Below are 27,295 nucleotides of genomic sequence, written 5' to 3'. Positions count from 1 at the left end.
TAATGTTAAAAGGATTTTTCTAAATAGGGAAATCTTTATATCATTATCTAGATAGATAATATAGAAAGTTAAAACAATTGAAAAGCAGATTTATGTATAACTGGACTGACTATAAGAATTTGAACTGATTAATTCTAGGGTATTTCAGGTGTTTTCCCATGATTTTATTATGCTGATGTAAGCTAAGATTTTTGTCCACATTCTGACATGACAGAGCTTATTAAAATATTAGGTTTACATCTAATAATTCTTGCTGTTTGAACAAAGACAAATTTTTAACGAATCAAATTCATACATCCTTGATCAAACAATAAATGTTTTAAAATACTGAATTGAATTCCAATTTTGACACTTCTCCTCAATTTAACTTAATTTGGAGACTTAATTTGATTGATTCAAAGACATCAGTAATGATTACTGCTGATTCTTGCATATTACTTCTGTTTGTTGGATATTTGTGGGATTTGGGAAAACATTTTATTGGGACTGATGTTCTCCAAATTAAAGTAATATGTTAGTTTTGAGCAATAAAAGTTACACACTTTGTTGGAAATTCATTAGTATTATAAAAGTTCTCTGACAAGACCTATTATCCATAAAACATATGGTAAGACTTATATACTAATCCCTACAATGGGAAGGAACCCTAATCATATTTTCTAAAATACAATTAAGAGACACCTATCTAAAGGATAATATTCTGAGATACAGGGATATTTTGAGAACTTCTCTCAGGAAGAGACTGGCGGTTCTTTTTAAATTGTCCATTTACATGTAACATCGAAATGGATCACCTAGTCAATATACTGGGAAATTACAATGATCAGTAAAAGGTATCTATCTCATTTTCATATCTAGTCTCAATTACTATTAACAGGGAAGGCCTTAAAAATTACCTACTAGAAAGAAAGATCAAAGAGGATCTCTCAAACTTAACATAGACCAGAACAAATATTACAATACATGAATTTGGAGTTTTGAGAGATCCAAATTCATGTATTGTAATATTTCAAAATTTATGCCAAAACGTCTAACCTTATCTAGAGAGAGATTATGCTATTACTTAGCTAAACTTTAAAATAGAGGGCCATCTTAAAAACAGTTTTCAAGGAAATTTATCTTAACCATGTCCCAATAACACAGAATAGGAACAAACCTAATAATCTGTTTGGAGCACAGACAACTCCCCAAAACAGATATCTAACAAGTAAACAGAATGCCTAACAAATAATTTTAGTAAGTCTTTACAAAAATCCTACTGTTTTCCTAGAGAGACTCAAAAGACAGTATAGCACCTTGGATTAATAGGGGGCCACTCATTTTCCAAAGATGAGTTTATCATCCAGTTAGCCTCAGACATTCCAAGGGATTTACAAAGGTTAACATAGTCCTAACCAAGTTTGGATGTTACCCCATAGTTGAACAGAAGAAAAGGAAAGGCAAACATACAGACAGAAAGAGATTAAAATGCTAATCTTACCCCAAGAAAAATAAGCTTCCTGGTTGAAAATTTTACTCCTAAGTTATAAACACATTTTGGAAGCCTCTAAACATTGAAACAGGGTGTTACTTTGAGCCCCTGTCAACAGTTTGTCACTGAGGAAAATAACCCTGAAAATATTACCCCTAAAATATTAGACAGCCATAAATAAATCAGCTCAACAGCCCATAACTTATTTCAATAAGAAATTTAACATAATAGACCTTTTCTCAACTTTAATAATGTGAGCTGATGCCCTACATACATTGATATTTTTTGAAATTAGTAAAGCCATAAATTATACATAATTATTAAAGCTAGTTTTACTACATTAAGTTATTAAGGATACTCATACAACTGTTTCTTTATACATAAAGATTGTTTTGACATGGATCCCTCAAAATATCCTTACTAACTCAATGTCATATAAAATTCTAAATTAGATCACTATCTTAAAAAATGCTGTTGACTTATTCTTACCACTAATATTTGAGATACTAATTCCCCAAAGTCAACATTGAGCTTGATAACAATAATAACAACTTTTCATAGATTGGTAAATAAAGGCTATTCATTTTTCTAGTTCATTTTTTGTTAATGATAGAAAACAAAATGTCTTTCCTACGCTTATTAAACATGTATACTTTCTATTCTGGAAAGATGTCTCTACATACATATTTCTTATGCCCTTAGTAAAGGCCAGAGCTCCTAAATTAAGAACTCTGTCTCTTGCTTCTTTCCAAATTAAGATAATTACTTAAAATTCATCTAGAGCTAATTTCAAAATAAACATTTTTATATGTAACTTATTACATTCTTCATTATTGGTAATTCTGTTAAAGTCAAAAATCAAGTCATACATTTAGTGAAGGCTAAGATTCTATTTAACATGGTCCCTTTCCAATTCATTAATGTTGAACTCAACATAACTAACAAATGACTTGTCAAATTTCATGACCAACTAAAGATGGTAAGTCTTTTTTTATTTTTTAAATACTTGTACTATTGTCTATAACTCAAACTTGATCTCATGATCCTTGAAGTAACTACTTCAAATATTATTCATTGCTACTATGACTTATAGGCCTCTACTCAATTTTATTGAATAAATAAAGGAGGAAAACAGGACCCTATATGCACATACTAGATCTTACAAATATTTCAAAATTTTTTTTTCTTAAATTGTAATATTGAGAGTCTTACTGTCACTGAATATGATTCAGTAAATTAAGTCAGATTTCATAGGAGCATTTAAACCTGTCATTGTGAAAGTGACTGAAAAACCTGGCACAGGAAGGTAAATCTCCCAGCTATAGAGTTTACAGCCACGTAAACATCACGAGCTTGTCAGGTAAGTAAAAATTATGAAGAAACTCCTGTGGACCCATTTCTCAAGTCCAATTTTAATGTACATTACAATGTGGACTGGAAAATCCATCCACGTGACTAGATTAATTGTACTGACTATAATGGTCACTTATCTATATGTTGATCCTATGGTAAACAGGCTGTTTGGGAATATCTTTTGAGAAAAAGACAGCGTATGAGAAACCTAAACCAGCCAATTATGGTGGTCCTTATAAATTAAAACTGTTTTTATATATCTGGACAATTGTTAAAATAGAAAGATTGTTAAAATAGAATTTTCCTATACAGGCCAGTTATTTACAGACTGGTCTCCTAGAATTGACAAGGACAATTGCAGAAGCCTTAACCCTCAGTGAGATGGCATCCAAAAGGATGTCTGGTACTTAACTTCTGTCTCCAGAACTTCTGCATTACTGACAGACCTAAGAGACTCCTTAAATGTGAAAATTAAGAGAAAGGATAATAAATATCCTGTAGCCTATAAAAAAATGCAACTTGTCTAATTTTATCACTAGTTATAATAGAGAAAAAGGACATTGATCCTACATCAACATTGCTTTGTCCTATTGCCAGCTAGAATGCTAAAGTTAAGATTCAGGCTTGGAAACAGGTGCATACCATTAACCAAATCTAGGCAAGCTCTTGATCTCATGATCCTTGAAGTAACTACTTCAAATATTATTCATTGCTTCTACAATTACAGCCTTTATGGCTATGTTTTAAAACTTACAACATGTGAATTTTCTTAATAATTTGACTTAAATTACTTCCAAGATCCTTCATAGTCAGATAAGTGCTGACGGAAGGATTAGAACTAAGTTAAATGCTCTAAAAGCCACTATAATGAATAATACAAATGAGCCCTCTGTTCTATGGTTTGAGGAAAGGCTTAAATGCCATCCCAATTAAATATGTCTGTGTTACTGTGGCCAAACACAATGCTTCCCAATAAAATTGGGAAAAGATTAAGAATATTCTGATGAGTGTTTGGCAGAGTAATAAAAACAACCTGGATCTTTCAAAGTTAATTAAATGACTTTAATCTTAAAAAATGTTAAAACATTCTATATGATATGTTATTAGAATAATATGTTTTGTACTAATTCCTTTTGTGTCTCAATAGTAAGTCATGATGACCTCGGACCAAGAATCCAGTGACTGGAAGATGTAATTCCCTAATTACCTTTTTATATTAAGAAAGGGGGAATATGTCAGGAGCCACTCTGGAAATACAAGCCTTTAAGTCCTGAGCAAGAGATACTGAATTATTGCACCTGGCAGTTACTTGGGCTTTACCTCCACTGGATAATGAATGAGGTGTGGCTCCAGGAGTAGGCGTTACTTGGTGGGGTTGAGTTACACTCATCTGTTCCTCTGTAATCCTACCCCTTGCCTCATTTGAATGGCTCCTCCCCAATAAACCTGGGTTCGAGGTGTGCTCTTTGTCTTTCTTGCCTGCCTTGCCTCCTTTGTGGGAGCTGGGTCAGAGGAGCCATCACAGAACCCAAAGTAAAAGGTATCTCTCTCTGTGTGATTATTTCATGCCAGCCCAGTTCACCTGGAGTGACCCTGAATGGTTTAGTTGTGTCTCATGACACCCCTTAATCACCAGATCACCTCCCAATATCACCACAATGGCAATCAAATCCAACATGGTTTCTGGTGTGCACAGGCAAACCATATTCAAACCATAACACTGTCTTTTCACAAGTTGTTAGTGGGTACTGTTGGGTATGGGAAGGGGGCTCTCTGCTAAGATAACTGGAAAAAACTCATGGACAGGGGACAAAATCTTGCTACTGTGGCATGTTGAGAAGAAGGAATATTTTTTGGAGAATTGTACTGGTCATTCCTTCCTCTAAACCAATGTTTTTAAGCAACTATAGAAACAGTCTTGCCTTCAGCAGTGCTTTCTTTGGGCTCGGACCAATAACCAGGATATAAGTCCACAGCAGGGAGAAACAGAGGAGGCTGTAGTACATAAACCATAGCTGCTCCCACCAACCTGCAAAACAAAACAACTAAACAAGCAAATAGAAAAAAAAATGTACCTCAGCAGCTCCAAGCACAGGACTTTTATCTCCTCTGGTTCAGAGAGTCTGGCTCTTCTAGTTGAATTTAGATTTTATTTAAATTGTATTTCTCCTTCTCTTTAGGCGTCTGTTTCCTCCTGCTACTGACCACAGTCTGAGAGTTGGGACTGGCAGCAGTGTTGGCTTTGGGCTTGGGACTGGTAAATATGCATTTTACTGCTGGGGTGGAATGGCTCAGTGCTTGGTCACCTTGGAAGGATCACAGTAAGCCACTGTGCTGAGGTCCTGAGCCATGCATAGGTATTCATGCGTGCAAGGACATATTGTATAACCGTGCAATTGTCCAGGTGTGGTGGAGTTACTTGTTAGATGTGCTCTTGTTTTTACTGCCTCTGCCAGGGGTGTACGTTTACTATGCTAGAAGCAGGGGCAGTTTGGCTTGATCGAGGGTAGTTTTTGGCTACGGCCACATTTGATACGTTTCGGTGCCATGAGTAGTTCAAACTATGTGAATTTCACAATGGGGCGGGTTCATCCAGATTCTTAATTGTCGGTGGTGTTCCCAGAGGTAATTCTCTGGCTTTCAGCCCTCCCTTGGAGGTAGGCATGAGGCCAGGAGCGGGGAAGGTGGTCGTGCAAAGGAAAAGGGGACTACGCAATCTGGAGAGGAAACTAGCCAGTTTAAGACGTCCTGGATGCGACCCAGTAGCGGAGGCAACTAACTCCAGCAGAGCAAATGTGGGAGCCCCGCACAAACTCTTAATTCACGCAAGGAGAACGACGAGGTGTGCGCGCCGACAACCCGACGCACGCTCGCGGCGCTTGCTGCCTTGACTTCCCCATCCTTGCGGGGGAGGGGCCGGAGTCGCAGCCGAGGCCGCAGAGCCGAGAAAGTGCGCGAAGGGGACGCGCTGCGAGAGCACACGTGACGGCGCGGCGCCGAGCCGAGCGGGACCCGGCGGCGGCGGCGGCGGCGGGCGCAGCGGGGTGGCCCGGAGCGGCGCGGGCGGCCTGGAGCCCCGGGAGCGGCGCGCGCGGCCCCGGCCCAGCCGCTGTCCCGGCCTCGCGCTGCACATTCTCTCCTGGCGGCGGCGCCACCTGCAGTAGCGTTCGCCCGAACATGGCGACACGGAGCAGCAGGAGGGAGTCGCGACTCCCCTTCCTATTCACCCTGGTCGCGTTGCTGCCGCCCGGGGCTCTCTGCGAGGTCTGGACGCAGAGACTGCAAGGTGGCCGCGCGCCCTTGCCCCAGGACCGGGGTTTCCGCGTGGTGCAGGGCGACCCGCGCGAGCTGCGGCTGTGGGCGCGCGGGGATGCCAGGGGAGCGAGCCCCGCGGGCGAGAAGCCGCTCCGGACGCGACGGAGCGCTGCCCTGCAGCCTGAGCCCATCAAGGTGTACGGACAGGTGAGCAGTTTTGCAGCCCTCTTCCTTCCAGCTCTTTCCTCTCTCTGCACTTCCTCACCCCCGCATCCATCCTTTGCAGTCGCCTCCCAGGTGCAGGCACTACTGGGGACTTCCCGGCTTGCATTTGTTTTTTTTCCCCCTCATATGAGTATAACCGTCAGCCGTTGAATCGCATTGATCTTTCCTTCTTCCTGTCGATTTTAGCAAACGTATTCCAGGTAACTCTCTTGGGGTGCAGTGCACATTTCCCCAGGGTATGTGTAGACCGGTTTAGTTTCCGGCAGGTACAGGAGGGGTGCAGCTTCTTTTTCACATCTGGATAAAAAACGGGCTTTCTTTAGTGTATTCTCAGTTGAAGGCGAGTACCCTGCAGTTGCAGTGCACTTAACACAGGGGCGGGCGGAGGGGGTTTCCACACTTAACCATCCTGAACCCCAGTGAAGGTGGGGAAAACTGAAATCTCAGCCCCTGTCCTTCAGTCAAAGAAGAGGGTGTGTGTGCGTGTGTATGCACACATGTGTGCACGCACGCAATGGCTGAATTTTTTGTTTATTTTTGTGGGGGTGTGAGGTTCAATCCATCCCCTGTTTCAAGATAATGACTTTATTTTGGTCAGGAATATTCCTCATGGCACTTGGGAATTTGAAAAGACTGCAAGACATTTGGTGGACATTATTATTCAGTAAGTGATATATTTCTATCCAGGCAATGGGTTTATTAGATCATAAGTAACATGAATTTCACTTTTGTGGCCAGACTTATGGCTAGGAAATGCAAACCAAGTTTGTAGGTTAGTATCAGCACTGGCAAGATTAATTTGCCCATGTTATTGCCTCATGAGACTCCCAGTTCTGCAGTGAAGGTCGGTAGGGGAGAAAAGGTGGGACCCATGGAGGTGATAAACGTTCCGAGTCAAACTGTTCCCTTTTAAAGTGGAAATTAAAAGATTAGCCTGAGTTCTGTCTTTCTTCACTTATTTTGCCAAAGCCAGTTCCTCCTTCAGGAAATATGTAGAGTTAAACGTTCAACCCTTGGAGCCAGGAAGAACCTTATAAACCATGTCACCCTATTGTGTCTATTTCTTGGTGAAGAAACCCAAGTGCCAGAAGATGAAGTGACTAGTCCAAGGTCATTCTAGGAAGGGTTGCTTGCTCTTTTTTGTTTTTGTCTGCAGTTTCACTGATCTTTGGGTGCTGGGAGTCAACCTGTCTTTATACAGGGCTTCTTAAATAATTCCTTTCTAAAATCAGATGTATGTGGTTCTAAAGGGAGAGAGTGGTGGTGAGTGGGCAGAAGCATTTAATTTTCGCCATCAGCTCCCGGGCAGGAGGAGTGTGTGTCAGGGGTCTGTTGGAGCCCATCTGCTCCATTCCTCTTGGGCACAGATCCTTGTCCCTCTTCTCACCCCCATCTGAAACTTGTATTTTGTATTGTTGGAAAGATGTCAGCAAGGTCCTTGCTTTCCACAGGGAGCTTGGGGCTGGTGAGTGAGTGTGAGTGTGTTGTGTGTGTGTGTGTGTGTGGGGTAGTGGGTAGGGATAGACACTCCCTTTTTCACTGTGTCTTCCCAACTGGCCCAGTTCTAGGGGCTTAGAGTGGGAGGGATGGTGGACAGTCCCTTCCAGAGCTCCATTCTCCTTAAGAAGTAGTTTTGGTTGAAGGAGGAGCTGTCTGGTTTCAAAAATGGCAGGTACCATTTCTTCTTTGGGTTTGGTTTGTGAGTCTCCTGGGGATTTGAGACAGGTTAGAGATGAACTGTGTTTTCACTGGGAGTAACTCCAAAACTCTTGGCTTTTGTGTTTCTGGGCCGGCTGGACTGGGTTTAGTTCAGCTGAAGGATGCAGAGCTATCAGTGGAGCTCATTGAGGAATTCACACCAAAGAGTGAAAACCCAAGACAGTGTTTTTCCTGTTCTGTTGCTGCCTTCCTGTGCCCTTATTCTCTGTCACCTTGAGGTTCATGAAAAATGGCATTGACTTTACTCTTTAGTGATGTGAGTCAGATAGAAGGAAGAACTTCCTGGTATGGGCTTTCTGCCACAAGTCATATCTGTGTGGACCTTTCAGACTGCAAGATTGGAATCAGTGACTAAAGGGGTTTAGGGCTCTTTTGGGACCTCCAGATTCACATGTATTTGTAATGGCCTTTCTAGCAAGGGGGAACATTTGCCTCTTTTTCCTGGGACAGACACAGTTATGAATAATATCCCTTTCACTCAAAAGTGTCAGGATGCGACTATAAATCATATGGTCATCCTCCTCTGGCCTCATGCCAAGTTCCACTTTATAATCCCCCTTCAAGTTTTAAACCTAAGCAACTGAAGTATTTTCTGTTAGTGTTGCTTGGAGTTTGGTTCTGTGAGGGTCCAGATGAGATGAGTACAATTTTATCCTTGTTTTCTGGAAACTTAAAGTGTTTTTTTTTTTGGTTACCGGGCATTGAACTCGGGGGCACTTGACCCCTGAGCCACATCCCCAGCCCTATTTTGTATTTTATTTAGAGACAGGGTCTTACTGAGCTGCTTAGCACCTTGCTTTTGCTGAGGCTGGCTTTGAACTCACAATCTTCCTGCCTCAACCTCCCGAGCTGCTAGGATTATAGGCGTGCACCACTGCAACCTGCAGGAAACTTTACAAACTTAAACTTAGTTTAAGGAGGAGATAAAGCAGATGCAGATAGGGCAGGTAAATGTCCGGGAAGTGAACAAGTATACATGGACACACTAAATCAGTCCTACCTCCATTGTGACACATTAGTGGTCAGGGCTCAGAATGTTAAGGGGTGGATGGGGTCAGATGCTGTGCAGCTCCTTGTCTTCTTGGTGAGGCTAAGGGAACACCAAGAGCTGCAGGCAGAAGCTACTCAAAGAAGAAGGCTGAGAGGTAATGGGAAGGCCACCCACCAGCTTCAGGGAGAAGAGAATGGAAGGCTTTTTCAGGAGAATATTTGTGTCTGAGGAAGAGCCTGTGTTGGCATTGATGTTGGTCCCCCCCCCCCCCCAACCCTGCTCATCACTGGAGTAAATTTAGCTTTGTTATTTTGTGCATATTTCTCCTTGGATTCTCTCATGTGGGAGACTGGTTTCTGATGCCATTACTTAGAGGCATGTTTGTAATAATCAAAACCAATGTGCTATCAAGTATTAGGACTTCTCTGCCCAAGTTCAAAAGTTTAGAAGATAAGCCTTTTGTTAAAAGGCCAAGTTCAAGAAGGGATTCCAACCTTCTTGCCACATTGATTTCCTCCCATCCCATGCTTCTGTGCCATTATGCTTGCTTTGTCCTCTCCCTGAAAGGTCTTCCCCACTCTTGTCCTTGCCTGGAAAACACCTGTTTCATTCTAAAATATCCAGGGAATTCCTCTGGTTACTTCCAGGCTCCAATGGGAGTCTCGTGTTGTAATTACCTAAGTGTCCCATCCCTCTGTGTGCTCCATAAGGGCATAGAGTTAGCTTTTCCATGTTTCTCCAGCTGTGGGAATATCTGTGGACCAATTGCACACCTGGAAGAAGAGAGACCTGGAGGGTGGGGCACACATTCAAGTCATATAAAAGGTATTTGTAAGGAGGACAGTTGTGAACCCACAAATAGATAGTCAAAGTGCATTGGCTCAGCCCAATGGCATGGCCCTGGGGTCGTGGAGCCCTGATTTTCCTGTGCTGTCTGGGAGGACTGTCATTGGTTTGTGCTAATGGCATTGTTTTTTGGGAAAAATCCTTTGGAATGAAGCACAAAGCCTAACAGGATTTACAGGTTTATTTTGCCTCCAACGAGCTATCACTTCATAGTTTCTGTATTTTACAGGACAGGACATATTCAGTGTCCTGATTTGAGACTGAAAATAAAGTGTCTGTTACAGCACAAGGCCCTGGGACAAAGGATGTCCTTTGGGAGTGGTGCACTGCTTGGCTTTAGATCTCTTTTGAGTAGATTCTTGCATGACACACTGACTCTGGAAAGAATTGGCTAGTTGATTCTGAAGTCAGGATGTTTGACCTGTGTACTTCCAAATGAAGATGAGAAAGCAAAGCATTTGCTGTTTTGAGTTGGCTTGTACCTCGGAGAAGACTTGCTTGGCGTCTTGGGTTGGCTCAGTAAGGGATGTGACCTTGAAAAACTTCCTGGTGGCACTTGGCATCTCTTATTGAATTCTATGCAGTCTCTGGCCACTGTTTTAGTTTATTTGGAGTTTGCCTGCCATGGGGGTTGGATGGTGGACGAGGCTTTGAAGGGTGAAAGTGGGCCAGGACAGGAGTGAGATTGAAAAAAAGAAGAGATAAAATAAAAAAAATCATCCAACTTGTTTATTTAACCTTCAGCAGGTAATGTGTGTTTACAAAACCAATTTGTGCTAAGGAGTATGTAGTGACAAGTAAATTTCCTCCCATTTCCTGCTCTCATTTATCTCAGGCCCCTTCTCAGTTGGCAACCAATGTCATCAGGTTTTTGTATAACCTTCTAGAGTTATTCTATGGATATATAATACAGATGCATGTAAAATTACAAACTTGAATTACCAGTGGCTTTCTGTGACCTGTAATCCTGGCATCATGTGTAATGAGATTAACTTTAGTTGTAAAATATGTTTTGACATTATGACTGTGAATAGTCTGGGTGTTACCTGAAGACTCATAGCATAAAACAGATGGTTGGTTCTTCTCCAAGCCAGGTGAAAGAAAGTGTCTTTCCATTTCCCTTAGAGGGTTCCTGTGGGCCAGGAGAGCATCATTCTGGAGTCTTCTCCTAACTTGGAGAAATGTTGGCAAGCAGCTCTGTAGAATGTAGGGCCGAGGTTTGTGAGAATATCAGAATGTAGAGATCACAGATCTTGCTCTTAACTTGCGTTCTTTTCTAGAATGTTTTCATTATATTCTGTAAAATGAAGTTAATAGTATGCTTAATAAATTGCTTTGAGACCTGGGATCCATGAGGCAGATCCTAGCAGCAATGAATATCCCAAAGCAAAGGATAGATGTTGTAGGAATATTTTACCCTCAGAGTTTAGTCTGTTAGAGATCTCAGCCATCTTTGTAGTGTCATTGTTTAATCCCAGGGCAGAGATAGATGGAGCCAGCCCTGTCCTGTCCACTGTAACAGAGGGACACAGGGGCATTCTAATAATCTTGAGAGCAGGTAATCCCCCAAATAATTTATTCGCTTTTGCTATGTACTCTTTTTAAAAAAAGCATCAGTTTATACTCTTAATTAAATTTTGCATAGGTGAATATTAAATGAGTTTGCATCCTTCAAGCTGCCAATATAGGAAATGGTGGCATAGTGTGTTTAGGGAAAGCCAATTTAGAGTTTAAAATATTCAACAATAATTCAGATGTAGATAACACATCGAAATGTATTAAAACTGGGGTATTGTGATGACCTTTTCTTCATTTATTTAGATTTAAATAAATGTTATGGAAAGTCAAGGAGAGCTCACTATCTTTTGGACTGAATATTTGGGGATTAGCATCCTCCCCTCCAGTGATCTGGGCTAGAGGGAGGAGATATTCTCTTTGTTAATGAGAATGGGCTCTTCCTGTTCATTCTCTAGGTATGCCAGAATCTACTGAATGGCATATTCAGTCCAGCCACGTACATGCAAAAATCAATTTCCCTCCGTTTAAAATGAGCCACAGTTAATTTCGACCTAATTTATTGGCTTATCGACCTGTGAACCTTGGGCCTTCGAAGAAGTAGCCTGGCCGGTCTGCTCCCATCAAAGTGGCTGATGATGCTAAAAACCGGAAAAGGCAGGGTGGGCTGCTGGTCATGATTAAGATTTGGGTTTCATCCTATGTTACTATGTGATGCTTAGTTTTTAAATTAAAAACGAGGAATGCTTTATGCATATCGGGGTGGGTGTCATGAAAATAGGACTTCATAGCAATCACAACCAGAATAATGAATTAAAAAGCAAATACAAAATCATGTTATCTACTGGTTATTTGTGTGTGTGTGTGTGTGTGTGTGTGTGTATATATATATATATATATATATATATATATATATATATATATATATATATATACATGTACATATGTATATTATTATATGCTTATAATTATATACATATAAAATCTATGCCTTTGGGTTCTAGGGACCTGAATCTTTGGGCATTAGGGATCAAGTAGTGAATTACAAAAAAATTATAAAATCGTGTTATTTATTAAGTAATTGTATACTATATATACAATTATGTACATGTAGAACCTATTATATACATATAGAATAATCATATAATTACATACATATAAAATCTGTATCTGTATCTTTGTGCTATGGATTGAACCCATGGCCTGTGCATGCTGAGCACTTGCTGTATCACTGAGCTGCACCTCCAGCCCCGGGTGATGGCTAATTATAATGGTGACAGCAGTGCCCATGTTACTGATACTAGTTAGGAGCCAGATGATCCTACTTTTCTGGCCTTATGACAGATCCTCAATAGAGCGCCATTTGATAGATGTTTCTGCAGTGATGATGTTCAGTAGCTGTGTGTTCAGTATGTCCACTGGACAGCCATAGGTGGCCATTGAGCACTTGAAATGTGGTTAGTGTGACTGAAGAATTTTCTTTAATTTTAATGAATTTAAAGTTGTGCAATAGCTGCATGTGGCTCTCAGCTGGCTGCTGGATAGACACTGTGGTTCTGATGGGTTGCAAGGGGGGCTCCTTTCCCCTGCTGTAGGCGACCTTTGCTTCACCCAAGAGAGGTTAGAGCTCAGGCCTGCGTTTCTGAGCATCACAAACAGGGGGAGTGGGAGCAAGTGCTGAAGGCTTCATCGAAACCCAGGGATTTGGAGGCTGCCCACTAGCCCATTGAGTGTTAGGAGATGGTGTTAGGAGATGTAGGGATGTGTCAGGGGACCTTGGAGGGCAGGTGGGCACAGTGGTCATCTTTGGGGGATGCTGCACAGTTGTTTCCTTGAATCAGTCACTTAGGCCTCAAGGGGTGACTTTTCACAAGGGCCAGCCAAATCTCTGTGCCTTGGCTTGTGATTTGGCCTTGTGCAGACAGCCCACTCCTGTCGGGGCTGTGCTGAGGTGCCGTGCAGATCCCGTGCATTCTGTGTAGCAGTGAAAGATGTAAACAGTGCCTTAACAGCAGGGCCATCTCCCCGCCCCTGGCCTCCACTTCCTGCGCTCTTGTTGACTTACCTCACTGTAGCTGGGTCTGTCTTTCATCCCTTCAACCTTTCAGGCTGGCACAAAGACAAACAATGGAGGCGTGTGGTCTTCATCATTGCATGTAAACCTCCCCCCCTCCTCGCTGGCTGGCCCTTTAACTTAGCATGCCATTGCTGTTGCTGCTGCTGCAGGCTCTTGGCTTGGAAAATCGGGACCCTTCATGATGATTTATCTCCAGTCCCCTGAATTAGATTAAAAACACAGCTAAGAATGCTCAGAGAGGCAGGCTGATGTGATCATATCCCAAATCTGAGTGGCAGACAAGGGCAATAAAAAGATGTACGTATGTCAAATGCGTTTTGTGTCGTGTAGGGGCCAAGGTACTGCTTATTACCCACCCCCCTTTTGTTTTTCCCCTGATGAAGGTAATTGAAAGAGCTTCGATTATGTAGAAAGGAAGGCTAGCCTGGTGAGTGAAGATTTTTTCCCCAATAATTGTGGATTGGAGAGAGGCCTGGGGAAGATGGCCAGGGTGATACTGAGGTGGAATAGATGTGTGTGTGAACCAATGACTGGGTCCTCAGTAGGGATTTTAATATGATGGGGGACTGAGATGAAGAGCATCCTACTTTGATGGGCAAGTGAGCTGAGGGGTAGGGTCCAGATCTTTAACTCTTGGGAACCTTTGTTTTCGGAAGCACATGAGCTGATTTCATAGGTCCTGGGGGGAGGTAGTAAAAGCCACCTGGGGAGAGAGGCTAGTTCAGGGACAGTCACTGGGGAGACTCAAGTGGGTGCCTGTGAGGTGTCAAGCTGCGGAGTGAGGGGCACAGATAGCCAAGGACCTCATTTCTCTCATCCTCAGAGGATGCTTAAGAGGCAGCCCCGTGTAGGCCTGCCCTGGGAACTGAGAAGAAAGGCTGTAGCTCACCAGTTGTGCTGCCCCGGGGGCTCTGCAGAGGAACCACTAAAGGCAGGGACAATAGAGTTGGGTGAAGGCCTGGGGAAGCTGGGAGTTTTCTCAAGCACTTGAATATTTTAACCCTGTGTTCAGCCAGTGCAGTGGTGCACACCTGTAATCCCAAAGACTCAGTAGGCTAAGCAACTTAGTGGAGACCCTGTCTCAAAATAAAAAATAAAAAGGGCTGGGGATGTGGCTCAGTGGTTAGGTGCCCCTGGGTTCAATCCTTGGTACAAAAAACAAAAACAAAAACAAAAACCTGTGCTCAATTAATTGCATAACATGAGACTCTGTACCTGTGACTTACCTCACCTGTGTGTATTTCCCCCCAAATTCTCTTGAGTAGTTAAAAACAGTCTTGCAGTTCACTGTGCACAGGGATTTGCTGCCTTTGGCAAGGTGTGCTGGGCGAGCAGGGGTAGTAGTGGTGGCGACGGCAACACGCAGTTGATTGCAGAAACCAGGCCTGGAGTAACTGGAGGAGAAGCATCAGGAGTGGATGTGGGAAGCTGGGGAGAGGTGAAAGAGCTATCAGAACCAAGCTAGAGAGTTCAGCAAGCTGAGGAGTGCTCTGCCAGTGCTTCCAGTTGCTGAGCCCTCCTGCTAGCTCAGAGGCCACCTCTGGTACTGAGAAATTGGCCATGTTTTGGGGGTTAACATGCTGGTCCTTCTCCGTTAGTCTTGTTTAGAGCTTCTCTCCCAGTGTGGGAAAGGAGCCTTGGGCAGGTCTCATGTCTTTGGCTCTGGGATGTCATGTTTAATTGCTTTCCCTTTGGTGAGGGAAATCTGGAAAACAGAGTCATCTGGGTGCTGTGCCCTCAGGACTTGGATGGAGATAGGGCTCCCTCCAGGTTCCTGAGCCCTGTTGTGGAAGATTTCCCCAAAGTGTTAGTTGGCCACAAGGTCTGAGCTTGACTCAAGCAAGTGGTGTTTTGTCATTTTCCGTATGTCACTGCGTGCTCTTAGGTCTCCATGTTCTGACCCTGGTGCTGTGAATGTTGATTTTTTTTTTTTCTTTTTCTTAAATGTGGAGCCATTTTATGAAGAACGGCTTATTTCAGTGGAGAGCCATTTGGACTTGAAATGATATTTATGGACTTTGAAGTTTATGAAAATACATTCATGGTTTACATCTCATTTGCTTCTTTTACAACAGTCTTGCAAACTTGGGAAGAATTATTAGTCATCTCATTTTACAGACGAGTTTCTTATAGTTCAGAAAGAGAAGTGATTTGCCCCAAGTTAGACAGCTGGTAAATTCTAAAAACCAAGACTTAGACCAAGACTCAAACCGAGCCACTGACGCATTTGCCCCTCACACATGATCTAGTGAAATTTTTGCTCTCAGGCAGGATCCATGGCTTTTTCGCTGTGCACTCCCTTTTTTCCTTTTTAAAACCCAGAGGACCCAGTGGCTCTGGAGGCTGAGGCAGGAGGATGGAGAGTTCAAAGCCAGCCTCAGCAATGGTGAGGTGCTAAGCAATTCAGTGAGACCCTGTCTCTAAATAAACTACAAATAGGGCTGGGGATGTGGCTCAGTGGTGGAGTGCCCCAGTTAAATCCCGGGTACCAAAACAACAACAGCAACAACAAACCCAGAGGACTCCTGTAACCCTCCCTCTTCCTGGGCTCTCCTTGCTGCAGTGGTCTTGTAACTTTCAAAGTGCAGCAAGTTCCAGGTCCTTCCCAGCCCAGCTCTGGCTCTCCCCTAGGTCTGGGTCACTCTTCTGTGCCCCACCTTCTCTACCTCTACCTCCTCCCTGTCACCCTTACGTGATAACATCACCCAGAGGTCCTCTCCCCCTTGCATTGTCATTCCTCTGCAACAGTCAGGTCTCTTGCTTAACAACTGGAGTTTAATCATATTCATTGAAATTTCTTGTTTAATGCTTGTTTCTTCGACTAATTTAAGGGCCATGAGGCAGGATTTAGAATTCGGCTGTTTTCCAGGCACCTAGCATAGCATCTGGTTTATAGTAAGTGCTCAATAAATATTTATTGAATGAATGAAATAAGAAGCTATTTATAGTGAAGCTGCAGAGCCAGCCAAACAGGAGAGAAAGTGGGTGGTCTGGAACCCTTAAGGGCCCCTAAAAATGGCTTTGGACTCCTGGGGAAGCCTTGGCTTATCTGTGTATGTGTGTGCCCTGCATGAGGCCCACATTTTAAGGCATCTGGAATACCACCTCCAAATCTTTCTCTGAGCTGAACCTTGTCAGTAGCAGTTGGTTTCAATGATCTCTAAGGTTCTCTCTGGTGCTGGGGTTTCCTTCTTATTCTTACCCAGTGGTAAATGGAGGGGTGATCCTGCTCATGACAGATTATTATTATTATTTTTTTGGGGGGCTTCTTTTATTAGGGAACACTCCTAGAAGAACACATGTCATCATGTCATCACTGACTGACAAAGTGGTTCACCTGGAGGGAGAGACACATGGCAGATAGGGTGCCCCTGCCAAGGATCAGTCAGGAGTGACTAAGTCAGTAAGAATATGTTAAAGAGGAAGGAAAAGGCACACGCGCGCGCGCGCGCGCGCGTGTGTGTGTCTGTGTGTGTGTGTGTATTATCAGTATTTTTTTTTTTCATCTAGTGGAATGCTAAGAGTGACTCCAAGGTCACTGTCCCTTTGTTTCCTCATCTGTAAAGTGGACAGTGTGAATTTGTCAGGCTTGTGAGTCCCTCTGGTGAAGACAGCATCTTGAGCTATACCAAAGTCGAGGGAGTGTACTGAGAGTCCAGGCACAGAGCTGTCTTTAGGGAGCGCCCGGAAACTAGATTCCAGCTCTCCTGAGGTGGAGAGTCCAGGGATGGTAATGAGCTTTCTAAATATAGTGAGAACAGGGTCTTGAAAAGGGACACTGGGAGGCGATTTGCATGCCTCGCATTTGGGTCTCATGGTTTGAGAAAACCTTGTTGTTCTTGGACCTCGGGAGTCTGTCTTTGGTTTCTGCAGGCCCTGTCGTATTCTACAGTTCAGGGGACTGAGCGGCTGCCTCTGTCCTCAGACTTGAAGGACAGGATATTTGTTTTAGACTTCATTGTAGAATTTTAAAAATACTTCTTTGTATTTTGCTGCTAGTGAAGCCGAGAAATGAACCAGACTGCCTTGTTTGTAGGGCTTCATACTGTGTTCTAGAAGAAAGCTGCGTAGGAGTGAGGACAGGCTGTGCGTGTCTAGGACATCCTGAGCTCTGGGTTTGACCAATGTGAAGGAGGTAATGACAGAAGTGACTGGGCAGAACATATGTGACCCATTCCATGAAGGGCCCCATCTTCGTGAGTAGCTTAAACCACCATACAGATTTTGGTAGTTTTATTGGCAGCTTCTCAGGGCCGGTTCAGACTTGGCAACCCTAATTTTCCCCGGAAGTACTCTGTGCACTCTTGCAGGTAAGAAATGATTAAAGAGCCTACAGGGTGCCTGTCACCCTTAGACCTCCGTGCATACATTATTGGTAGGTGAATGCATGACTAATCAGTACCTTCATACAACAAGCAATTTATTTCTTCCCTGCTATTTATAACCACCCAGAGCGGGAGGATTGGGTGGCAGCAGATTCTTCCTCCTACTCTGAATAATATGAGGCACATCGTTTCACCTCTTTGGATCATCAGGGCATGCTGGGGACCAAGAGATAGCCCTGGGGGTGGAGGTGATGTTTGATGAAGACACTGAGATGTGTCACGGTGTGGGTGCTGACGATTGTTGTGAGCTGGCAGTGGACACTAGCCCCAAGTCTGCAGCCATCGCTCCAGCCGGGGACAGGAAGGCTTGTGTGGCTGCTCTGGCTCTGCGGATGATGCTGACAGCACTTTGAAGGATTGCCTTGGCCAGGGACCCAGTCCCCAGCCTGCCTTCTCTATGACTCATTCTAGCTGCATATTTTGGTAGCATGAGGGCTCGAGATGAGATGAAATGAAAGAAGTACGTATTGAGAGTGGGAGCTCCTAGGTATTGGATCCACACTGGAGAAGTATAATGTTGTATAGGTCAGAGAGGTTTTTTTTTTCAATTTAGCTTAAATTTACATAATATTAACAATTTTGAAGAGAACAATTCCATAGCATTTAGTACATTCACTGTTGTGCAACCGCTAGCTCTGTCTAGTTCCAAAATGTTTTCATCATTTTGCAAGAAAGGTCTCCTCTCTTCTTCTAACCCCTGCTTTCTCTCTCCGTGGATTTACTGCCCTGGATATTTCATATAAAGAGAATCATGCAATATGTGAGTGTGTATTTTTGACTTGGCATATTGTTTTCAAGGTTCATAAAGTCTTAACTGTAAAATCCCCAAAGACAACCACTCCCCTGAAAAAGAGTGACTCTCTAGCCCCTCTCATTTAGTCTCAGTTCCTGACTGAAGGCAAGGGACTGGACTAGATTCATTGTTTCCCAAATAGGCTGCTTTGGAGACACGGGGCATCTGTCAAAAATACCAATTCCTGGGCTCCGTTTAGGGGGCTTCCCAATCAGTAATAGGTCTGGGTTGGGGCCTGTCCCAGTGATTCAGATCCTGGGCCAGGTCACCTCTGGGGGTTATTCTAACCACCTGCCTGTGAGCCTGGCAGAGTCCTGCCCTCCTTCCAGACGTTTGTGGTTCCTGGCTGCGGGTTCTGTTCAGAGAGTCCCCTGGCATGCAGTTTTTCTGTTTGCCTTCTGAGGGGAGGCACTCGTTCCCTCCCTGCTGGCTTTATAGCTCTAATTAACTGTGTCTCATTTATCAGGCTCCAGCTATGCCTTGTGAGCCAGAGACAGAGAGGGAAGGTTGTTCACGCCCTGGGGTTGTCCTTATGACTGACTGCTAGTCAAGGTTATGTTCCTGCAAAAGCCACACTCCCACCTCCTCCCAGGCCCAGTCTTCTGGGTCAGTGTGTGGGACCTGAGTGGGAGAGGCTGGTTGGAGCATTTTGGAAGCCTGCAGCTGCCCCCAGGAGGCTGGTGACTGGCGGGGAGGACAGGCAGAGATCCCCAGGAAGGAAAAGCATCCAAACAAACTGGGAGCACTGCTGACCTAACTAAAGGGCTCTTGCTATGGGGACCTGGTTTGTTCTTGTTTGGTTTGTTCAGGCTGCTGGGGGTGGCCCTGGGCTGCTGGCTCCCTGGTCACATTGCCTGGACAGGTCACTGCTGCTGGGAGAAGCCTGCTTTGACTTTTGCCTGCTTATCCCTGTGGGGGTGAGGGATAAAGAGGAGGAAGGTGAGGCCAGAGTAGAACATATCTTTTGGCCTTAATCACATTGATAGCCTACCCACCTCCCTGCTGGCTCCCCTGTCCTCTGGGTGCATCCATTCCAGCCTCTGAGTTTGGTCCTGAGCTTTTGGGGGATGGGCACCTGGGCTGCCTTAGGGATCAACCCTGACTCACCAGGGAGTTATTCTCATAACCAGGATGTGCCTGACATCTTGGCAAGCCGGGAGCGGAACTGTTTGTGTGCGTGCCTGGTGGCCATTTCTTGCCAGGGATTTGTTTTCTTTCCCTCCACTGGGCTGCCTTATACAGCCTGCTCTTAGGGACATCTGATAGAAGAGGATTTTTTTTTTTTTTTTTTTTTTTAATTTTAAATAGGTGTCTCACCAAGCTTGCCTGCTTAAGGCTTTCTTCATAAAACAGCCCTTGGGTATTTTGATGCTTGTTTCTTGTGTTCAGTCTCACCCTTGACCCTTAGGACCAGTTGGGGGGATCCCATAAATCTCATGTCCTCTGCATCGAAAGCCCACAGTAAATTGTTTTAGCCCTCTAGCCCACTGTGGTCCCTGAGAGCTTTGTAGCCTGTTCAAAGAGTTGTCTGATGGTTACCTGCTAGAGGGGGCACTTTGACCGTCTTCTTTGAGGATGCCTGGACCAAACATTGGAGAGCTTTTCATCCCAGACCCTGGGTGAACTTGGGTGGTTCAAGTAGGTCCCCGATCCTTTATCATATTGACATTTGCATAGTTCTCTATTCCCCTCTGGTTCCATAGGTGAGGGTTGATTTGTATGGGAGAGGACTGGTTAGCCTGAATTCCCGGGGTCACAGATGCTTCCAGATTCTTTCCAGAAACGTGGACTGGAAGTAGAGCAAGAGGAAGAGGGAAGGTTGGAGGGAGACTTTAGTGGTTTGGGGAGATTCCCTTAGCTGCTTTTGCCTGTAGCATCCTAGGTTAAATAATTTATTTCTGTTTCTTATTTGCACTCTTCTGTTGATGCTTGCCTGGACTTATCTATAGGGAATGGGAAGTGACAGTTTGGACTAAAAATATATCAAGGGTCTTTTTCTTTAAAGAGGTCTCATTTCAAAATGTTTTTCAAAAGAATTTGGATCCTAGATCAAATTAAATGCAGGTGCTTAAAACCTAAAGCAGAGCCATTAGGGATTAGCTCCTTGGTCTATGGGGCTGCCAAGTTTGTGGCCCAGGTGTTTCTCTTTTCCCTGGTGACATCTGAGAGCACCCCATGGAGTGGGTGTGGCAAGTTAGGGTGTGGTAGGGGAGGAGGGGAAGGAAGGAGAAAGGAGGTGTGGGGAGGGGAGGGTTTTCCACTGCAGAGTCCTGATAAAGTGGCTTCAAGAGCAGGTTGAGCCAGACTTGAACTTTCATTAGTCCAAGAGTTGGTGGTGGGGGTGGTGCTGCGTGCCACCCAGGCTAGACCCTGCAAGGCACCATGAGTCCCCAAGCAGCCAGGATGGCTGATGGAGCTGGCGTATCTCAGGTGTCCTGATTCCTTGTTCTGCTTCTAGATATTGCACCAGCTGCCAGAAGTTCTGTTTGTGTCTTCATCAGTTTGCTCCCCACACAGGTTTTGTGAAACAAAATGCCAGCCCTCAAACTGGTGTCCATCAGTGAACAGTGACACAAGATAATATCCTGTGTGCTCAGGGTAGTATGGCCTGTGGGTGGTGAAATAAGAGGAAGAAAAGTAAGGCAGTTAGTGTTAGGTAAAGTAAACATGACCAAAGAGAAGTAGCCTTTTTTCTGAGGCTGTCTTTCCTCAGTTTTAACAGATGGGTCCCAAAAGCCTGGTGGTGTAAACATATCTTCTAGTTATGAAAGTTCAAGGTGAGTGTCACTCCTCCATGGAGGGCCTTCTCCCCAGAGACCCAGGCTCCTCTGTCCTGTGGCTCCGCCCTCCTCCAGGACTCTTGTCCTTTGAAAGCAGCCTGCAGATGGGGAAAGAAAACAGGACTGTGTGTGGGCCAGGCCTGTAGTGGCCCTGAGAACCCCCTCTCACAGACCATTGCCTGGAACGTGGTCCTGGGGCCACACTTGATGCGAGGCAGCCTGGGCAAGGGTCTGCAGTGTCATCAGGAAGCAAAGGAAGCAGATTGAGAGGGTAGCTCAGCTCTGACACCATGGGTGTTTTTGTCATTATCCTTACCTAGCAAAATAGAAGGTGCCACCTAGTCCTCTGTTGGCCTTTCTACCTATTTTTATTTTATTGGTTTACAGAATCAAAAGCTTGGGGACGTCTGTTAGCAATAATCCAAAGGTCATTTCTGTTGGGTTCTGGTAAACATTTCCTTACTTGCAACACTTTAAAAATAAATTTAAAGATACCTCACAATGATGACTTCCTCTTGTTTCTTATCATGAATCGAAAGTGAATAATGGTGACCCCAGGCCAGGGGAAAACATTTCCATAATTGGAAAAGCATGCGGTCTTTCTGGCCTGTGGATTTTTAAAACGTATATTTTAATTTTTATTGAAACAGTTACATATTTCTCAGGTACACACTGTAATATTTCAATACATGTACACAATGTAATGATCAGGTAATTGGCATATCCAGGTAATGGTTCTGATCACTGGTGGATCTATGACCTCAAACATTGATCATTTCTTTGTGTTGAGAACATTCAAAATCTTCTCTATTAGCTCTTTTGAAATATAGAATTAATTGTGGTTAGCCTTCGTTATCTCACAGTGCTGTATAACATTGGAAGTTATTCCTTCCAGCTGCTCTCCTGTGCCCATTAACCATTCTTTCTCCGTCCCAGCTTCTTGTCCATTTTTTTTTGAGTGAGAGAGATATTTCTTTTTTTTTTTTAATTTCTTTTTTTATTTTTAGGTGGACACAATATCTTTATTTTACATTTATGTGGTGCTGAGGTTCGAACCCAGGGCCTCATGCATGCTAGGCGAGCACTCTCCCACTGAGCCACAATCCCAGCCCTGGGAGAGATATTTCAATATTTTGGTTTACGTGCCACCCATATGGACTAAGGATCAGAGTAACAGGGGATTGATGTGACAAAGGACAAAAGTGAAGCAAAAAAATTGGTTAGGTCAATGAGACCCTGAGAAGATTTCTGCAATCTAATGATACTCACAATTTCATGGAATGTAACCAGGGCACTAGTATTTCTTCTGAGGGAAGCTGAGTCTGGAAGAGCATGTGTAGCAGGGAGAATAGACCCTGCTGGCTCAGTGACTCACATCTCATCTCAGAATTCTGTCCTTTCTAAGTGACCAAGGAGGAAAAAGTCTAGGTTTTCCATGGGTGTGGCCGTTTCTCATGGGGGTCCTGATTCCTGTATTGGTCTCTTTCAGGTCAGTCTGAATGATTCCCACAATCAGATGGTGGTGCACTGGGCTGGAGAGAAAAGCAACGTGATCGTGGCCTTAGCCCGGGACAGCCTGGCCTTGGCGAGGCCCAAGAGCAGTGACGTGAGTATTTGTGTTACTCTGGGCACTTCTCAATACTGTCAACATGCCCTTTCTGATCCCCTGGGATTAATGTGCCAGAACACATACTCGGTAATTGGACTTATGTGAGAGGGAGGAGAATCTGGAGTTAATACATGTATCCCTTGTTTGCTGAACACGGAGAGGTGTGGTCAGTGTCCCAGGCAGTGGGGAAGGTGTGATTACCTTCCTGAAGTGATGGGCGGTCTGAATCTCTCCGTCTGCTCAACAAAGTGCCAGAAGAGTGTTCCTGAGCAGAGCTGCCTGCCTGGAGCTGTGCCAAATGGAATCAAATTGGTCTTTTCCATGTGCTGATGTCTTCTAACCCATCACTGATGGGGGAGCTGTTGAAAATGGATTTTCTCACATTCTTAAGGGCATGTAATAGATTGGGTGCTTTGAAGACAGGAGATCAAACTCAAAAGACCTTCGGGAGGCCAGGCAGATAAAGGGCAGGAGGGAAGCCACCTGGCATTTACAACACTCTTTACATCTCTAAAGGAAAAAGGTCTCTCCCATTTTTTTGAAGTCTGTGGCCCACTTGGCCAATAGGCCATTTCTTCATATCTTAGTTCAGATGTGGTGACTGGGACTTGGTTGCTGTTGGAGAGGTACTAGTGTTACCACTGTTGACCGGGTTCCACTGTTCCTTGCGCCGAGGCAAGGTCAGAGTGGAAAACAGAAGTTTATTAAAGAACAGCAGAAAAGACTTCTCCTGGAGGAAGAAGGGGACCCAAGAGGTGGAATCCGCGGAAGTGAGGTTGTTTCCCCTTTTTATAGTTTTCAGTGATGGCATGTAGGTGGGAAGGCCCAAGGGGTGGGATACAGATGGGCCAAAGAAGTAATCTGGGCAGGAAGGACTCCAGAGGCAGCATCTTCAAGTTTGCTGTTCATTAACATTTCTTTGGGATGGGCTATCTTCAAATCTGCTGGGGCTGTTCATTAACATTTCTTTGGGATGGGCTATCTTCAAATCTGTTGGGGGCTGTTTCCTGGACTTCATTAACATTTCAAGAGTTGCTCAATGGGAATTAATTCTCATGGCCTCCATTTTAGATTTCACTCAATATCAGACCCCATTTACCTAACTACCCTGACTACCTAACTTTAAATCTGGCTTCACTAGGAAGAAGAGAAGTACTTCTGAGGGGCGTTGCTGATTGGCTCTGTGCTCTGGGTGCCACACAGGAGGCAGAGTCCAAAATGGCCAGATCTGACTTTTCAGGAGAAGCCCAAAGGTCTGAATTTTTATGTGAAACTGCTGAGTCTTACCAGTTGGCAGCTGATGTCTAGTTTTACAAACACCATGTGGGCCAAGTAAAATCTGTGAAAGGGTCAGGACTGGCCCATGCATCCCCAGTCTGTAGCCTGTGTTCCAGACTTCTTGTGGGCAGGAGGAACAGCCCTGCCCCAGATCAGGGTCTGCCATGGTAAAGAAGTGTGAGTTTGTGGACACATCAAACACCACAGAGCTTCCGTCACCCATTGTCCTGGCCAGAGGAAACCTGATGAATTTACTAGCACTCACACCAGGCTTTACGTAGTTTTGTAATTTTTGAGTACAGATTTGGTCTTTTTGAGGTACCTTCTTGAATATCCGCTGTTTGGGTTGGATGTGTTCAGAGATAGGTGACTGGAGGGAGCCCCGGGAGCTATTTTCTAGTGAGTTGAATTAGGGCAACCACAGGCAGGGAGGGCCAGAGAAGGACTGGCCATCATGATGCATAGTTTTGTGTTTGGAGCCATGGTGCGTGGGAAACCGCTGTAGCTGGCGGCCAGTCTGGGTATAGAGCTTTGGAGCAGACCTAGACTTGTTTGAGGCCCTGACTCTGACCCATTTATAAATGAGGTCAGAGTTTGTGAGCAGCAGCTCTGGACACAGATGGCTGTGAATGGCTGCCTGCTGGCTCCCGGGTACTCTGTAGGTACTACCTGTGTGTGTCAACTCCATCATTGCTCCGTGGTGTCCCTTTTGGTCACAGGAGCCAATTCTGGATTCTACTGTGTTAAGAAATCTTCCTTAGGGTTTTTATACATTTTATTTTTTTTGTCCAAAAAATATTTTTTTGCAAGGTAGGGAAAAGAACAACATTGTTTTATATTTTTCCTGCACAGATGGGAGCTTAGAGGCATAAAGGGATTTGCATGAGGTCACTCAGCATATCATTGGGGGACTTTGGGGCTGATGAGAATTAAACCCAATTGTGTATGCCATGTGTGAGGCTGTGGTTTCACTGCAATGACCAACCTGACGGGGCCTCAGCACTGACAGCTGCACATGCTGGGATCCCCTCAGTCCTGGGTGAACTAGGAGGGTTGGTCTCCCTCAGCATTGCCAGTCTATCCAGCCCGGCTCTTACTCTGTGTAAATATTTGGGTGTGTCTTACTAAGGGCTCATTGAACATTTGAAGTGATTAACTATTCTAGAATGAAATATGAGATCAAATTAAATGGAAAGGAGACTTAATGCCCAGAGTTAATAAACAGGGATGGCAGAAATTTCCTGCATCATATACAAACTGCATTAAAGAATTGGTAGATGAAACTGAGATGTTCTGATGTGAAAAGTTAATGCAAAAATAAACTATGACACAGAGGCAGAGTTGTTGGTGTTGGGGGAGTGGTAGCGATCCAAGTTGTCTTTAAAGAAGACTTGAAAGCATGGTTCATAAGACTGGGTCAGAAGCCTGAGGAAAAAGAACTTACACTGATAAGAACCTGCGTGAGTGGGGGGACTTGGCCAACATCATCATGCATATTCAGTATGTAAGTGGGGTGGATCTGGATGCTGGAATCCCAGAGGGTTTGCTCTTAAGCAGGAAAAAAGAGAAGTCATCACCTGTTGAATTTGTAGCCTGGTGATTCTGTCAAGAACGGAGCCCACGGGACTGATTTTTTTCTGTGATGAGGTGATGAAGTGAAACAACAGATGTGGCTTATCTTGACCCTTCTTTAATCTTGATTCCTTCTCTCTCATGATATGTGTTACAAAGTACTCAGGTGTGACATAATTGGCCAAAGAGCATCCAAGAACATCCTGAGATAGTGTCTACCAGAAGATCAGAATCGACCAGGAAAGATGCCATGAATGATTGGTTTCACCACCCTTATTAGCAGCGGAGTCTGTGTAGCCTGCGGGAGGCTGGTGTCTGGCTTAGCACAGACTCTGAAATCAGAACGTCTGGGTTGGAATCTTGGCTCTGCCATTCATTAGCAGTCTGCCCTTAGGCCAGGTTGTTTACCTTCTGTTACCATAATAAAATACTTGATATTATCAACTTATAAAGAGAAAAGATTTATTTTGGTTCAGTTTTGGAGGTTCCAGTCCATAACTTTTGGACCCATTGGTTTTAGATCTCTGGTGGGGGTATTGGATGGCAATAGTGGGGAAGCCTATGGCAGAGCCATACCAATGACATCATGTGCCAGGGGACAGGGAACAAGGAGGGGACCCAGCCCCTATAGTTCCCTTCAGGGCCACATTCTCAAGAGCCTGAAGACATCCCATTAGGCTCCACTTCTTAAAGGTTCCACCACCTTCCAGTGTACCCCTACCTGGGGACCAAGCCTTTCATTCATGGGCCTTTGAGGGGGATTTAAGATCTAAACCATAGCAATGTTTTCATTTATCACTGAGATGGTGCTTGTAAAACCTTGCTCCCCAAAATACAGTATCTGGGTTGGCTACATGGGTGTTTTCTGGGAACTGGTTAGAAATGTAGAATTTGGGGACTGGCGATGTAGCTCAGTGGAAGACTAGTATGCATAACGTCCTGGGTTTGATCCCCAATACCACACACATAACAAAAGTGCAGTTAAATGTCGAATTTCAGGTTCCACTCCAGACTTGAATTAGGTCCTGCTGAATTAGTGTCCTGCTGGGTGATTTGTAAGCATATTAAAATTTGAGAAGCACTGCTATAAAGGCCTTGAGCAGTGCCAAATGTGAGGTTTTTTTTTTTTGGGTACATTACAGTTGTCTTCTTCCTCCTCATTATTATTGTAGTTTTAAAATACAGGGAAAAGAATTTTGAGCTGTTCACTTTGAAGGACCATATTTATAGGAAAGAAAATGGTCTAACTGGCAGCTTAGTAACTCTTCCAGTGCTGAATTTTGTTCTTTAGGGAATAGTGTCGTGTTGAGGTCAGAGAGGACTAATTAGTGCAGAGCCCTGTCTGGATGAAAACAGCGATTGCAGCACAAGACAGGGAGAGCAGGGCGTCTGCCCCAGTTTGCTTGGAGGTCACGGTGGACAGTGT

At 44.2% G+C, this 27,295-nt stretch overlaps 1 protein-coding gene and 1 long non-coding RNA gene across 7 annotated transcripts in view; one reads left to right on the top strand and one right to left on the bottom strand.

Annotated features, from left to right (window-relative positions):
• Positions 1-5,873, bottom strand: part of LOC124088918 (uncharacterized) — a 38,593-nt gene extending 32,720 nt beyond the window's left edge. For all 4 annotated transcript variants that reach the window (XR_009226183.1, XR_009226182.1, XR_006850504.1 and 1 more), the window contains exon 1: positions 4,900-5,873. This is a non-coding gene — a long non-coding RNA (uncharacterized LOC124088918). The remainder of the gene's footprint in view (positions 1-4,899) is intronic.
• Positions 5,874-5,937: 64 nt separating this feature from the next.
• The window catches only part of Sorl1 (sortilin related receptor 1), a 162,637-nt gene continuing 141,279 nt past the window's right edge, over positions 5,938-27,295 (top strand). The window contains exons 1-2 of one of the 3 annotated variants that reach the window (XM_046438730.2): positions 5,938-6,286; positions 22,900-23,016. In XM_046438730.2, coding sequence (XP_046294686.1) covers positions 6,002-6,286; positions 22,900-23,016 — 402 coding nt within the window. In that variant the 5' untranslated portion in view covers positions 5,938-6,001. Of the gene's footprint in view, positions 6,287-6,948; positions 6,969-22,899; positions 23,017-27,295 lie in introns of those variants that run through there. The other 2 variants (XM_046438729.2, XM_058577154.1) reach the window with 2 other exon arrangements.

Source organism: Marmota monax, unplaced genomic scaffold (assembly GCF_021218885.2).
Source record: "Marmota monax isolate L192 unplaced genomic scaffold, Marmota_monax_Labrador192_F-V1.1 WCK01_AAM20220418_F8-fsc00081, whole genome shotgun sequence".
NCBI lineage: Eukaryota > Metazoa > Chordata > Mammalia > Rodentia > Sciuridae > Marmota > Marmota monax.
Note: the sequence above shows the minus strand (reverse complement) of the source record. Positions and strands in the feature narration are given on the sequence as shown.